At 52.7% G+C, this 13,556-nt stretch overlaps 9 protein-coding genes across 9 annotated transcripts; 4 read left to right on the top strand and 5 right to left on the bottom strand.

Moving 5' to 3' along the window:
• Window positions 1–2,314: 2,314 nt before the first annotated feature.
• Window positions 2,315–3,055, top strand: VC83_04335 (uncharacterized protein; the record flags this gene model as incomplete). The annotated part of the gene is made up of 2 exons (XM_024467969.1): window positions 2,315–2,617; window positions 2,690–3,055. 2 exons carry the CDS (start codon window positions 2,315–2,317, stop codon window positions 3,053–3,055), a joined length of 669 nt encoding a protein of 222 aa, XP_024324476.1.
• Window positions 3,056–3,212: 157 nt separating this feature from the next.
• Window positions 3,213–3,534, top strand: VC83_04334 (uncharacterized protein; the record flags this gene model as incomplete). The annotated part of the gene is made up of 2 exons (XM_024467968.1): window positions 3,213–3,219; window positions 3,302–3,534. The coding sequence occupies 2 exons, from the start codon at window positions 3,213–3,215 to the stop codon at window positions 3,532–3,534; spliced, it is 240 nt and encodes a 79-aa protein (XP_024324477.1).
• A 314-nt stretch (window positions 3,535–3,848) lies between these two features.
• On the bottom strand, window positions 3,849–4,595 carry VC83_04333 (uncharacterized protein; the record flags this gene model as incomplete). The annotated part of the gene is made up of 1 exon (XM_024467967.1): window positions 3,849–4,595. One exon carries the CDS (start codon window positions 4,593–4,595, stop codon window positions 3,849–3,851), a length of 747 nt encoding a protein of 248 aa, XP_024324478.1.
• Window positions 4,596–4,788: 193 nt separating this feature from the next.
• On the bottom strand, window positions 4,789–6,472 carry VC83_04331 (uncharacterized protein; the record flags this gene model as incomplete). Its single annotated transcript, XM_024467965.1, has 2 exons — window positions 4,789–5,725; window positions 5,797–6,472. 2 exons carry the CDS (start codon window positions 6,470–6,472, stop codon window positions 5,307–5,309), a joined length of 1,095 nt encoding a protein of 364 aa, XP_024324480.1. The 3' UTR covers window positions 4,789–5,306.
• VC83_04332 (uncharacterized protein) lies at window positions 4,924–5,229 on the top strand (the record flags this gene model as incomplete). Its single annotated transcript, XM_024467966.1, has 2 exons — window positions 4,924–4,974; window positions 5,032–5,229. The coding sequence occupies 2 exons, from the start codon at window positions 4,924–4,926 to the stop codon at window positions 5,227–5,229; spliced, it is 249 nt and encodes an 82-aa protein (XP_024324479.1).
• Window positions 6,473–6,955: 483 nt separating the features above from the next.
• VC83_04330 (uncharacterized protein) lies at window positions 6,956–7,990 on the top strand (the record flags this gene model as incomplete). Its single annotated transcript, XM_024467964.1, has 2 exons — window positions 6,956–7,407; window positions 7,459–7,990. The coding sequence occupies 2 exons, from the start codon at window positions 6,956–6,958 to the stop codon at window positions 7,988–7,990; spliced, it is 984 nt and encodes a 327-aa protein (XP_024324481.1).
• A 120-nt stretch (window positions 7,991–8,110) lies between these two features.
• DHG2 (L-rhamnose-1-dehydrogenase) lies at window positions 8,111–9,017 on the bottom strand (the record flags this gene model as incomplete). Its single annotated transcript, XM_024467963.1, has 2 exons — window positions 8,111–8,570; window positions 8,677–9,017. The coding sequence occupies 2 exons, from the start codon at window positions 9,015–9,017 to the stop codon at window positions 8,111–8,113; spliced, it is 801 nt and encodes a 266-aa protein (XP_024324423.1).
• A 317-nt stretch (window positions 9,018–9,334) lies between these two features.
• VC83_04328 (uncharacterized protein) lies at window positions 9,335–11,916 on the bottom strand. The gene is made up of 3 exons (XM_024467962.1): window positions 11,263–11,916; window positions 11,042–11,190; window positions 9,335–10,986 (listed from the first exon to the last, which is right to left on the bottom strand). The coding sequence occupies exons 1-3, from the start codon at window positions 11,361–11,363 to the stop codon at window positions 9,803–9,805; spliced, it is 1,434 nt and encodes a 477-aa protein (XP_024324422.1). The 5' UTR covers window positions 11,364–11,916; the 3' UTR covers window positions 9,335–9,802.
• On the bottom strand, window positions 11,621–12,849 carry VC83_04327 (uncharacterized protein; the record flags this gene model as incomplete). The annotated part of the gene is made up of 3 exons (XM_024467961.1): window positions 11,621–12,240; window positions 12,297–12,692; window positions 12,744–12,849. 3 exons carry the CDS (start codon window positions 12,847–12,849, stop codon window positions 11,621–11,623), a joined length of 1,122 nt encoding a protein of 373 aa, XP_024324431.1.
• Window positions 12,850–13,556: the final 707 nt, after the last annotated feature.

The following is a 13,556-nucleotide window of genomic DNA, read 5'->3' as shown; positions in this document are numbered from 1 at the left end:
CAACTGTAACAACTGTAACAACCGTAACAACCGTAACAACCGTAACAACCGTAACAACCGTAACAACTGTAACAACTGTAACAACTGTAACAACTGTAACAACCGTAACAACCGTAACAACCATAACAACTGTAACAAGCTGTAAGCTATAATTGTAACACTACCCCCCCCCATTACTAAGATTGATCTCCTGATCAAGAGTAAGATCATTGTGGCTTCTGTGGGTATTTTCAGTGGGAAAGCTTGTGTGAGTTCAGGTGCATTGTTGAAGTTTGTAGCAGGATACCAAGTGTTGTCTGGTGGGTGGTTCTTCCATGCTGCCATATAGAACAGCTTCTTCCGTAGGAATTTAGAATCTAGGATTTCTTCATCTTCTATAACGATTGGCAGGGGTGGTTCATGGTGCTGGCCTTGTAAAGCATCATCTGAGTCAAGTCGTAAGAGGTTGCTGTGAAAGACAGGATGTATCTTCATGCTTGGTGGTAGCTCTAATCGATATGCCACTTGCCCAATTTGTTCGAGAATCTTATACGGACCAACTTGCTTGTGATCGAGTTTCTTCGATGGCCTCTGAGTCCTGATATTTCGTGTAGATAGCCATACTTGATCTCCAACCTGATATCTTGGTGCAGCTTTCCTGCGTTGATTTGCGAATGTCTCCATGTGAGTTTGCGAGAGTGCGATTTGGTCTTGCAGAAACTCCCAAATATCTTTCATGCTTTGTATCATATCCTTGTGTTACTGTGGCGCTATTTGGAACTTGCTGTTCTTAATATCAAAACTCATTCTTGGCTCGAAGCCCTTATTTGCAAAGAATGGGCTGATTTTTGTAGAGTCTGAAGGTAGAGCATTTGCTGCAAATTCTGCCATGCAAAGATATTTGACCCAGTTGTCTTGGAGATAGTTAACATGAGCTCGTAAATATCGTTCAAGTTCTGCATTGAACCTCTCAGTTTGCCCATCCGTTTCTGGATGGAAGGCAGTAGACAATTTTGTTATAACTTTCCAAACTTTGCAGAGGATTTTCCACACTGCAGCCACAAACTGGGGGCCTCTGTCTGAGATGATCGAATTTGGTAAACCATGGTGTTTCCATACATGTCGAAGGAGTAGCTGTGCTGTTGCTTCTGCAGTTGTGCCTTCTTGGACTGCAAAGCATGGGATAAAATGGCGTTCTTTTGTAAGTCGGCATGCTACGACAAGGATAGCATTGTTTCCTTCACACAATGGCAATCCTGTAATAAAGTCGAGTGATATTTCCTGCCATGGCTGGCTGCCAACAGGGATTGGTTGAAGAAGTCCATTATAAGCATCTCTTGTAGGTTTTGATCTTTTGCAGATATGGCAGTTCTTGATGTATTGTATAATTGTCTTATCCATCCGGGGCCAGTAATACTGTCTTTTGATGACCCGAATCATCTTCCCAATGCCAGGGTGTCCCATTGCTGGTTGGTCATGAATTTCTTGTAAGAGTTCGACATGAGCACTTTCTGGAACCCAGACTCTATTATGATAATATAAGAGCCCTTCCTTCACCTCGCAATATGCTAGAGCTATGTCTGGACTGTTTCGTTCTCCATTCTGAAGCTTCTGAATAGTGTCTTTGCATAAGCTGTCTTGAAGTTGTGCAGTTTGGATTTTGTCTAGAATACTTGCTTCCTGTAGGTGGACTGGCGCGAGTTGGATGTCTTGATTCACCTTAGCATCTTCAAATTTCTTTATCTCTTGGAGGTCTGGATGGAGTCTCTTGAGTGGTAGCAGGGTTTGAAGTTGTTGTTTTTGGCAGTCATCTTCTTCGTTCCCTTCTGGTCTATCTCCTGGTCTTCGAGTTAATGCATCTGCTTTTCCGTTCTGTTTCCCAGGTCGATATATAATTTGAAAGTTAAACTTGACAGAAACTCAGCCCATCGAGCTTGCCTTCGAGTAAGCTTCTTTGTTGTCATGAAGTATTCAAGACTCTTGTGATCTGATAAAACTTGGACTGGCATTGCTGTGCCCTCGACTTCTGGTCTCCATGCTTCGAAGCATCTGATGATGGCGAGTAACTCCTTGTCATAGATTTCGTAATTGCATTCTGCAGGTGCCATCTTTTTCGAGAAGAATGCAACTGGATGTAGGATTCCCTTGTCATCTTTCTGTGACAGTACCCCTGAGGAAATAAAATCTGAGGCATTAGCTTCAACATAGGCTGTCTTCTCTCTATCGAAATGTCATCTGCATGTGCTTAACATCAATATTTTTAAAACATCGAGGATTCTTCGCCTACAACCCATATATCTAGCTTCTTAGTTCGCACGTCCGCGTCTTCCTCATCATGCTCATTCTCCCTGTGATACGGTCTGACATTTTTGTTGGCGGTCTTGTGAGAGAGGAGTCACAATTGTGGTATCGTCTTCTACCCGCTGGTACTGTAGGCCCTCATTCGATTGCTGGCAGTTGCTCTGAAGGTATTGTTATAAAGAGCGTCCAGCTCGCCGACTTGGAGGATGCGGCGTATGTGCCCCCGGGCAGTGCCATCATGGGATCCCAAGTTGGAAACCAGCTCTGGCGCAGCCCTGAGGCTCATGCCCAAGGCCCTGTAAATTTATCTTCTGTCATATTTTCGTTTGGGATAGTGGTAAGTTTGCTACAGCTACCCCCCGCGCTCTTCTCCCAGACTATCAGTGTTGATATTAATATTTCCTCTCAGTGTATATACGTCATCCTACGCGCTGTCATTTTCGCTCCCTCTACCGAAGAGCTAGAAGACCCTGACATGGAACCTCTTTCTATCATTTTAGAACGGCAACTCTCCTATTGGGAACCTGGCACGTTTGATGCTCTACTGAGCCATCTCGACCCCGAAAGCCATTGGTGTGAGATTTTCACCGTCGTCCGCAGCGGGTTTAACGTCCAGAACCCTCGCGAGCCTTTCCGTCTCTGGAAGGGTGAGAAGCCGGGATTCGATCAAGACTTCAAGGATTTGGTTGGGGGGATGACGAGTTTTGATCCTGCTATGAGGATCACTACTCGAGGGGCGCTGGCGCACAAGTGGTTTTCTGACGTCGAGGGATGAATTGAGTTATCACATTGTGGGTGGCTTAAAGGTGCATAGGGAGAGGGTGGTGTATCGTGTGTATATTATAAAATCCACTCAATCTTTGCGAGCGATCCAGAACAAATATGATAACTTTGTTCCCGAGGTGTCCAATTTAGAGTCGTGCCGGCTATCAATGTGGGGTAAATGCTCCACGTTCCACCAAGGTAGCGTCCCGTTCCCACACCACACTCTCCCCATCATTAACAATTAACAAACACCAAGCAATCATGACAAGCCAACAACCCGAAGTGGCATCAAGGCCAATCAGCGGCTCCTTCGCTGGCAAAGCAGCCATAGTCACCGGCGCCGGATCCGCAGGCGACGGCATCGGTAACGGTCGCGCAGCCGCCATCCTCCTCGTCGAACAAGGCGCCTACGTTCTCTGCGTTGACCGTGACAAAGAATGGGCGATTTACCGAAGACTGCTAGTGTTGGGAATTGAGAAGGGGGTTTAAGTTTATAATTAGTTGGTGAATGGGAAATATCAAGGGGCGTTTTCTCAAATTAGTGACTGAATTTGTGGCAGTTGCGAGTTCTATATACTCAGATGGTAGTGACGAAGAAATTAGCCAAGTAGGATCGCCTGGTCCAATTTGAGTGATTCCCGTCGCATTTCACTTTTCCTAGCCATTCTATATTGATTGAATTTAGATCTTGCTGGAGTTGAAGCCCGTACCCCAGTATTCTTGGAGATTTTTTATCTCCGTCATTGAACATCCAGTGAATGCACCCATGCTTGAATTGAAAGGCATATTGTAAAACGTTTGCATTACGAGAGGCATGCGACAATGGCAGCGATTGCCGAAAGAGTGCCCTCCGGGTCCTTGACATCGACAGTGGGCAACCCGATCTGCTTGGCAGGATAGTCGTTACCACCCGGGAAGATGGCATCACCGATAAACATCATCTGTTCAAGCGGGAGCCCAGTCGCCTCGCTCAGTCTCCTCAGGCCGTATCCTTTGTCAACACCCTTCTTTGTAATATCGATGGAGGTTGTGCCGCCCATGTTGATTGATAGATCGGGCAGGCGCTTCTGCAAGTCAACCTGGATCACCTTACGCTTGGCGAAATCAGCGTCCCAATGCTGCTTCGCGGAGATGGGTGCTTCCTGGCCGAGCGCGGAGAAGGTGATCTGGCTGCCACGGTCTTCGATTCGCTCACCCCAGGTCTTCTCTGGTGTGAATCCAGTGGCCTCCAGCGAAGCGTCAAATGCCTCGAGGATATCCTTCTTCTGCTCATCGGTGAACAGCTCAGCATATACCACCTTCCACCCATCACCCTTGTTCTGGTATAGCTTGGTTCCAGTGGTCGGCATAAGCCATAGTTTCGTCACATCAGCACGTGCTGGCAAGCGGCTCGCGATTTGCTTCTCGAACTGTGGCCAGTCACCCCCTGAGATGATGGAGACGTGGGCAACGGCTAGGAGGTCGGCCAGCGCCTCGCCCATGGAGTCCTTCAATGGCTGCTTGCTGATGGCAAGCGTTCCATCGAGATCAAAAGCAACGAGGCTAATCATTTTCAAAGGTTTGTATTTAGATAAGAACGTTGGTGTTGTTTTTGTGTCGCAGCTGCTAATGTTATGTCGTCACTGCTCTGGCCTGACCCCTCAATCGATAAGGCACGCTTACGTGATCTAATCTTCTGCAAATAAGAATTGTTCTTGGGTAAATAAGCTTTCGAAATGAAGGGAGGTCATTCGCTAACCATGAGACCTCCCTTCATTTAGAAAGCTTATTGTTGGTTGGCCTACAGTCACCGAGTGCTAAGACATAAATAACCAACATATTCCCCATCGTTTACCAATCCTCTTCGTCTTTTACACCCACACTTCTACTGATAATGGAATGGCCAGCGTTTACAAACCCGTATGTCGGCATCAAACCTCCGCCGGCTCGGTAAGAGGCTGCCTGGTGGAGATGAAGAGACTCAGAACAGAATCAACCAGGCTTTAGCAACCCGAGGCGAGGTATTATCCCTGGTCCTTTGGACCAACGCTGGGTGAAGTTCTTGCCGCGCAGGAGGCGAACGACAAGCTAGGAGAGGAAGGGGATAGTTCCCTGCGACCTTACACAACTATGGAGATCAACCCCGGCGGCGGGGTCAGCAAGCCCCGCAAGCCCCGCGAGCCTCGCAAGGATGACCTACCCTAATTTCAAAATTTATTGGCAGAAGCGTGCACAACTAGCTACAGTCTACGGGAGGCTGGCAGCGCCTCCTCTCAGATAATTCACATCGATGGGTTAAGCCCATAAGCAACGATCGCCGTCCCGCTCCAAAGCATAATCTGCTCCTCCATGCCCAAGCCTCCCATCTCACACATTCCCGCCACCACCGCCCTCCACTTCTTCCACGCATCATCGCCAACGCCCACCGTGCAGACCGGCCAATCGCTTCCGAACATCAGCCTCCCGCGGAACGCCGCCAGGATGACCGATAGCCAGGGCAAGATGGCGGCGAAGATGTGGTTTGCTGATTCGGTTTTCAGGGAGTCCGGCAGCTCGGACAGGCACCCGCTGAGCTTCATGTAAGTGTTCTTGGCTTGGGATAGCTCGAATATGGCCTCCCGCCACTTCCGGAAGCGAGGTTTCTCATAGAGTTCGTCGGGTGGGAGAGCGCAAAAGGAAAAGTCGGGCTTGCAAAGGTGGTCTGTTACTCGGTTAGCACATAAACGGAAATCCGCATGCAGAGGCGGTATCGGGGGAAGGGGATATACGTACTTATCACAATCCTAACTTTCTGTGCATCATCAACGCCCTCATGAGCCAATCGAATCATCTCCACTGCCTCCTCCAACTGCCAATCCCCCCCATTGTGCTGATCAACCCCCAAATCAAACGTCAGCTTCTCCCTCCCCAGCAGCTTCAAGCCCTCAATAAAGCCCTCCCCCAGCATCGTCCCCTTTGGCTTACTCTGCACCAAATACCGGAACCCAGAGATCCTCTTCCCCGCCTCCTCCCCCGCCACCTCCCGCGCCTTCTCTATATACCGCTCCACCACCGCCGCCCCGCTCGGCAGAGGCGCCCATGGCACAAACCCCTGCACCAATTTGGCATGGCTCTCGTCGTGGCCCTCGCCCTCCTTGGGCTCGCCAACGGTAACGCGGCGGATCCAGTCGACCTCCATCAAGGGCCCGGCCCAGCCGCTGCCATCAGCCTCGCCGGAGTCGAGGTCATGCTCGCGGTCGGTCTCGAGGAAGATGAACCCCTCGAGTTCGGGGGGGGAGGTGGTGGCGGCGGTGTATTCTTCGAGGGAGTGCTGGTTTGTGGCTAGGGGCAAGTTGGGATCGAACCAGGCGAGTGTGTGCACCTCAGATGCGGGGTAGATGTGGATGTGGGAGTCGATGATGGGGTATTTGGGGGTGACGGTGGCAGTCTCGTCGGCTGTAAATGCCATAGTTGATTATATTTTGGATTTCGATTGATTATTGATGGGTATCTGATTTCGAAGTACTGTATGAATAGCTTTTGTTGAATGGGTTGTTGATGGCTCTGCTCCATCTTCAGTTATGTGGGGTTTAGTTCGCAAGGCTGAGGCGATTTAGGTGTCCCAGCTCCGCTGTGTGGTGGATACCGAGGAGATGACTGTCGGGGGATGTTTCCCCGAAGACGGTGGGGTTATGAGACCAAGCCGTGTAATTGTATGAACTTGTGGATGACCTCGGACTGTATTACTGTTTGCATCCGCCACTCTGTTAATATTCAACAAAGTAGACCAAGATTCCTCTCTGCATTTTTATTCCTTCCATCTTATTATTTCCGAAGTGGTGAGTACTCCGAGTCTCTAAGCAGCTCAAACTGACCGACGAAACAGACTCGCTAGACGAAAGTGCGGGGTGAATTATCAGATCATCACCACCACCACCACCAAACTCCCACAATGGCCTCCCCACCACCAGGCGGCGTCTACGTCCCCGTCCCAACCTTCTTCGTCGGCAAGGCCGCCGCAAACTACAATGCCGCGGCCGCTCCCTTCGACGCCGAGACGCAATCCAAGCACTCCATCCACCTCGCCAAAAGCGGCATCCGCGGGCTTGTGATCCTCGGCAGCACCGGCGAGGCAGTCCACCTCACTAACAAGGAGCGCTTTGAGGTCCTCTCATCCCAGCGCAAGGCCCTCGAAGAGGCGGGCTTCAAGGACTACCCCATCATTGCTGGCACAGCCACGCAAGATATCGAGGGAACGGTAGAGCAGCTCCAAGAAGCCCAGAAGGCCGGCGCACAATGGGGTCTCTGTCTCGCACCCGGCTACTTCGCCGGTGCCGTCACGCAAGAGGGAATCGTGAAATGGTTCCAAGCCATCGCTGACCGCAGCCCAATCCCCATTATGATGTTCGTTCTCACTCCGCAAAGGGCCACGTGCACCAGCTAACAACCCCGTAGCTACCACTACCCCGGCGTCTCCAACAACGTCAAAGTCACCCCCTCCACCTATGCCACCCTCTCCGCCCACCCCAATATTGTGGGCTGCAAGCTCTCTCACGGCGATATCTCGTACCACGCCCAGATCGGCGCGAACCCCTCTATCGACCACAGCCACTTCCACACTTTCACCGGTCTCGGACAGCAGCTTCTCCCCATCCTAGCATTAGGATGCGCCGGCACGATTGACGGTAGTGCTGGATTCTTCCCCAAGTCGGTAGTGCACCTCTACGACCTGTGTCTTAAGGAGGGCAAGACTGCAGAGGACATCAAGGAGGCGAGGACGCTGCAGTATAAGATTAGTGCGGTGGAGGAGCTGGTGGTGAGGTTTGGAACGGTGGGGATTAAGGAGGCGGTTTCGAGGGTGTTGGGGTTAGGGGAGAGGGATGGGACGAGGTTGCCGCTTGTGGGTGGGATTCCCGGAGGAGATGCGGAGTGGGAGAATTGGAAGGGGGCGGTTGGGCAGTTGGAGGCTGTGGAGAAGTCGTTGTAGGGTGAAATGTAGCTTTTGGTAGATGAATCATAACTTAGCTATTGCATGCAAACAAGGGATACAAGTCCGCTTTCCCTTCCACGTTTATATGTCCATTTAACAAACTCTGCACCAGTATTCTCACTGCAGATTAACAAACATCCCCCCATCCACCAAAAGCTGCGCCCCATTGACAAACCCACTTAACTCCCCACACGCCAAAAAAATCGCCGGGCCCACCATATCACTCGTCTCCCCAATCCTCCCCAACGGAATCCTCCCCTCCATATACGTCTCCTTCTCCCCCTTCAAGTCCTCCTCATTCAATTGCGTCCTAATGGTCCCGGGCAATAACGCATTACATCTAATCCCATGCTTCCCCAGTGCGACGGCCATAGATTGCATGAGCGAGGTTACCCCGGCTTTGGTGGGTGTGTAGTGCACTTGTTGACCGCCGCCAACGAGGGCGCTGATGGAGGACATCCCGATTATGGAGCCGCCGCGGCTTTGGGTGGCCATTTGGCGGGCGGCGGCTTGGCAGGCGTAGAAGGCGCCGTTGAGGTTGATGTTTACTGTTGAGGCGAAGAGGTCGGGTTCCATGCTGGTTTGGTTAGTAACCTCAACTGTAACCACCGCCACCAGCACCCACCCGGAGCCATCCCACACGCCTCATAAAGAGGGAAAAATAAGGAGAAGGGAGAGCTCACTCCAAAACCTCAGCAAACTTACAAACCCCCGCATTACTCACAAAAACATCCAATACCCCCCACCTCTCCACCGTCTTCCTCACCAACTCCTTTCCCGTCTCCGGCAGGGAAATATCACCCTGCACCTCCATCAGCTCCCCCGCACCCGCATCTTTCTCCTTGAGCCCCTTCGCTTCCTCGATCAAGGAGGCGAGGAGTGCAGCATCAGAGGAGAGACCGAGATGGTTGACGGCGACGTTGCAGCCTTGCGCGAGGAAACCGAGGGTGATGGCGCGCCCGATGCCGGTGGAGCCGCCGGTTATGGCGGCGGTTTTGGAGGCGAGGAGGGCGGTTGGTGGCATTTGTGTTTTCTGGATTTGTTGTTGAGGTTGTGATGGGTGAGGGTGAGGGTGAGAGATGGTCGTATGGGTAGGTGGGATGGTTGAATCGCGTGTTGAACAGTGTAGCTATAGCTTTAACTCGCCAAATAAAACTTCAAAAACTTCGTAATTATTTCCTGCTAAACACAACTAACACTACTAACACCACTGAACATGCAACACTGACTTGCTATGTATATCCCCTCCCCTCTCCAATCCACCGCATCCGGCAAATCCCACCTCCCCTCCCACCCCAGCGGCGCATTTCCGCTAGCGCCTTCACCCCCAACCCACCTAGGTTCCCCGCTGCACCCCGCCATATTCGGTGGTCTTTGTCCCATCCCCGACGTGCCGAAACACAAAATGACGATTTTGCCGAGACGGAGAAATTAGGAAGAGAGGTAAACTGTATGCCCGCATGTATACCCGCCACGTACGCACACAAGATCTGCGAGACGGAGGAGCCACGAGGCCGATAATTCCTTTTATTTTTATTAAAAAAAATTGGGGGAATGCGGGGGATGGGGGTCGTGCGCATGGTGCATGCAAGTTTCGCTCCTGCAGCTATATGTCCAATCCATGTCAATAACCGTTAAGTGTAGGAGAGTAGTAGAGATAGTTTCGAATTATATGCACAAAAGGTCTAACTACCTTCTACCGCAAAAAAAGCACAAGTCAATTTGTTCCCCTGCGAAGCCAATGAAAGGCAACAGACAATCAAGCAAAGAGCAAACAGCAAAGAGTATGTAGTTTTATAAAGCCTCCAATCATGCAGATGTCGTCAACCCCTTGACCCCATTCACCAGCCCTTCCACAATACTCGTCTGCTCCTTCCCTCCATCAACCGCTGGCGTGGACTTCTCCGTCGCGGCAGCAGCCTCCTGCGCAGCGACTGCTGGGACAGAAGCCTCCCGTGAAACAACTGGTGCTGCGGCGACTGGGGCAGCTTCGATCTGTGCGCGCTGGAGTGGGCCGCCGAGAGGGCGTTCCGGGTTGGGGGTGAGGAGGTATTGTGCGGGGATCAGGCGAGCGGCGGGGTTGAGGGTAAGTCCGAAGCCGGGCTTGTCGAGCTGGTCTGCGGTGAGGTAGCCGTTGACTGGGATTGGCTCGTCGATGAAGAGGTCGCCGAAGACGGGAAGGACGCTCTTTCCGTCGGGGGAGTTGGCGAGGTATTCTTGGAAGGGGCAGTTGGTCTGCGAGATAACGAAATGGTAACTGTAGGGGCCGCTGGCGTGGGGGACGACAGGGATGTCGTAGGCGGCGGCCATGGCGGAGACCTTGAGGAGCTCGGTCAGTCCACCGAGCCACATGACGTCGGGCTGGATGATGTCGAGGTTGCGGCCCTCGATGAGCTTGCGGAATCCGTAGCGCGAGTACTCATGCTCTCCGGTCGTGAACTTAACTTGCGGGTGGGCGCGCTTGATGAGCGCAAATCCATCAGTGTCATCTGGCGACAAACACTCCTCCCACCAGTTGATGTTGAGGTCTAAGCAGGCCTTGACAATCTCAATTGTGTACTGGACGTTCAAGCTCATGTAGCAATCGACCATGATTGGGAAGTCTGGTCCAACACTCTCGCGGTGCTTGCGGAGGAACTCAACGTTCTTCCTGAGACCGGCGTGGCCCTCTTCTGGGCAGTACGGAAGCGGGACCTTTGCTCCCCAGAACCCCATATTTTTGGCAGCGGTGGGCTCCGGGCCGGTGCAGTAGAAATCGAGCTTCTCGCGGGTGGCACCACCGATCAGCTTGTAGACTGGCTCGTTGCGAACCTTTCCTTGGAGATCCCAAAGTGCCAAATCAATGACGGAGATGACAGCCACGGGGAGACCCTTGCGGCCGTAGAACATGGAGGCGCGGTACATTTGTTCGAAGATGTGGTTTGTGTCTCTCGGGTCAGCACCGATCAGGAAGCGCTCAAAGTGCTGGTGGACGAGCCAGCAGGCAGGAGGACCTGGGTAAATGTTAGAAATGCCGGTTGTGAATTCATGGCGGTGAGCCTAAGCTACCTCCGAATCCCGTAGCAAAGCCAACTGTGCCATCTGTCCCCTCGATCTCCACACAGAAAGAACCCAGAACATTAATTCCCCAGGTCAGTCTCGAAGCACGATATTGCTCCCATCTCGACATAGGCGTGGAGATGGAGGTATCGACCAGCCTGGCATACTCGTCAGTAAGGTGCGGGGTGATAGTATGGTGATCTTGAGACGATCGTGTCTGTGGTACATACCAATGGCCGCCCTCGACATTGTGGTAATCGCCTCCGGAGCCAACGCCATCGATCACGTAGGTCCTGATGGCCTTTATCTTGGGGAATTTTTTAACCATCATGTCGTTGGGGTTATGTTATAAAATGCGCGGATTAATTGAGGAATGGCACTCAGAGTCCTACCTGGCTGGGAGGAACCAAGTATTTGAATGGATTGAGGATTGAAGAAGAGAAGAGAGATTGAGGGGAGAAGAGAAGAAGAAGGCGGAATGGGGGGGACCGGTAGGCCCTTTCCCTCACGATCAACACGAGGACAATGCGGGCGTAGTGTGTTTTGTGGGGTGTGACGCTCACAGTCCTCGGTGTCTCTCGGTGGGTATTAACCCAGGACCGACGGCCGAGTACAAGCAAGCACCGAGTTCCGTGGCGGACAAAGTGTACAATAAAGTACCAGCCGCATGGCACTGTGAACCGGAGAATGGTGGTACTCGTACCGTACTCGTGCGGTGAAAGCGTCAGGAAAGCATGTGCCTGTGGACGGTGGACGGTGGATATTGATACACTCACGCACACTCTGCTCCATGTGGTAAGTGGTAGCAATATCACTGGAATGAGCATCCTGACCACTGTCCACTGACCATTGACCACTAACCACTGTCCACTGCCACTGCCCACTGTCCACTGCCACAGCCCACTGTCCACTGCCACTGCCCACTGTCCACTGCCCACTGTCCACTAACCACTGTCCACTGTCCACTGTCCACTGCCACTGCCAACTGTCCACTGCCATTGCCCACTGCCCACTGTCCACTGCCCACTGTCCACTAACCACTGTCCACTGCCACAGCCCACTGCCCACTGTCCACTGCCACTGCCCACTGTCCACTTGCCACTGCCCACTGTCCACTGCCCACTGTCCACTGCCACTAACCACTGTCCACTGCCACTGCCCACTGTCCACTGCCACTGCCACTGCCCACTGTCCACCGCCACTGTCCACTGCCCACTGTCCACTGCCCACTGTCCACTAACCACTGTCCACTGCCACAGCCCACTGTCCACTGTCCACTGCCACTGTCCACTGTCCACTGCCACAGCCCACTGCCCACTGTCCACTAACCACTGTCCACTGCCACAGCCCACTGTCCACTGTCCACTGCCACAGCCCACTGTCCACTTGCCACTGCCCACTGTCCACTGCCACAGCCCACTGTCCACTGTCCACTGCCACTGCCACTGCCCACTGTCCACTGCCACTAACCACTGTCCACCGCCACTGCCCACTGTCCACTGCCACTGCCACTGCCCACTGTCCACCGCCACTGTCCACTGCCCACTGTCCACTGCCCACTGTCCACTAACCACTGTCCACTGCCACAGCCCACTGTCCACTGTCCACTGCCACAGCCCACTGTCCACTGCCACTGCCCACTGTCCACTGCCACAGCCCACTGTCCACTGTCCACTGCCACTGCCACTGCCCACTGTCCACTGCCACTAACCACTGTCCACCGCCACTGCCCACTGTCCACTGCCACTGCCACTGCCCACTGCCCACTGTCCACCGCCACTGCCCACTGTCCACTGCCACTGCCCACTGCCCACCATCCACCACAACCTCCCTAACCCGTCACCGCACCCCCCCATCGTCACGACGGAAACCCCAACGGCGCGTCCCACACATTCCGGTCATCCCTTCCTAATCGCGCCGATGCCGCTGTTCCGGGAAAGTTTAGATCCTTCGATGTAGGTAGACTGCAGTAGCGTGGCTGTTGTCAACAACACAGAAAGCACGCACCACAGCAGCCGGAGAGCGATAAGCTGCGACGACCTGTAGGCGGCCAATCAATCGCGCATATTGCTGGAGGCTGTGAGAGGGGGAGGTAAGGTGCTTTGCCTCGTCATCAATTGCCCGACGCTATAGCGGGCTATAAATACACCATAGCCATAACAATGCTACGCAAATTCTTTACCCATAGTAATACCGCAGGCAGGAAGTCGTACAACTTCTCCCCATAGCTGTAGTAGTAGTAGTACTATAGTAATAACAATTCAGTGCAAGTTAATAGTTAGATAGTTGGTACTGGGTCCAGCACGATCCCGTTCCACCCGCTGGACCCGTAACCCAGCTACCAGCACCAGCCCCCCTTGCCTCACCAACCTCACTCAGACCATTCAGCGATATCCACCAGGCAAAAAGCCACGCCACCACCTGGCACAACAGCAATCGACACACTGTGTGCCCCGCTACATCTCGTATCCGTCTGGCTGCGTCCTTTGCTGACGGAGCAGGGAAGGGGAGGAAGGAATAAAGG

Source organism: Pseudogymnoascus destructans (genome assembly GCF_001641265.1).
Source record: "Pseudogymnoascus destructans isolate 20631-21 unplaced genomic scaffold scaffold_9, whole genome shotgun sequence".
Lineage (NCBI taxonomy): Eukaryota > Fungi > Ascomycota > Leotiomycetes > Thelebolales > Thelebolaceae > Pseudogymnoascus > Pseudogymnoascus destructans.
Note: the sequence above shows the minus strand (reverse complement) of the source record. Positions and strands in the feature narration are given on the sequence as shown.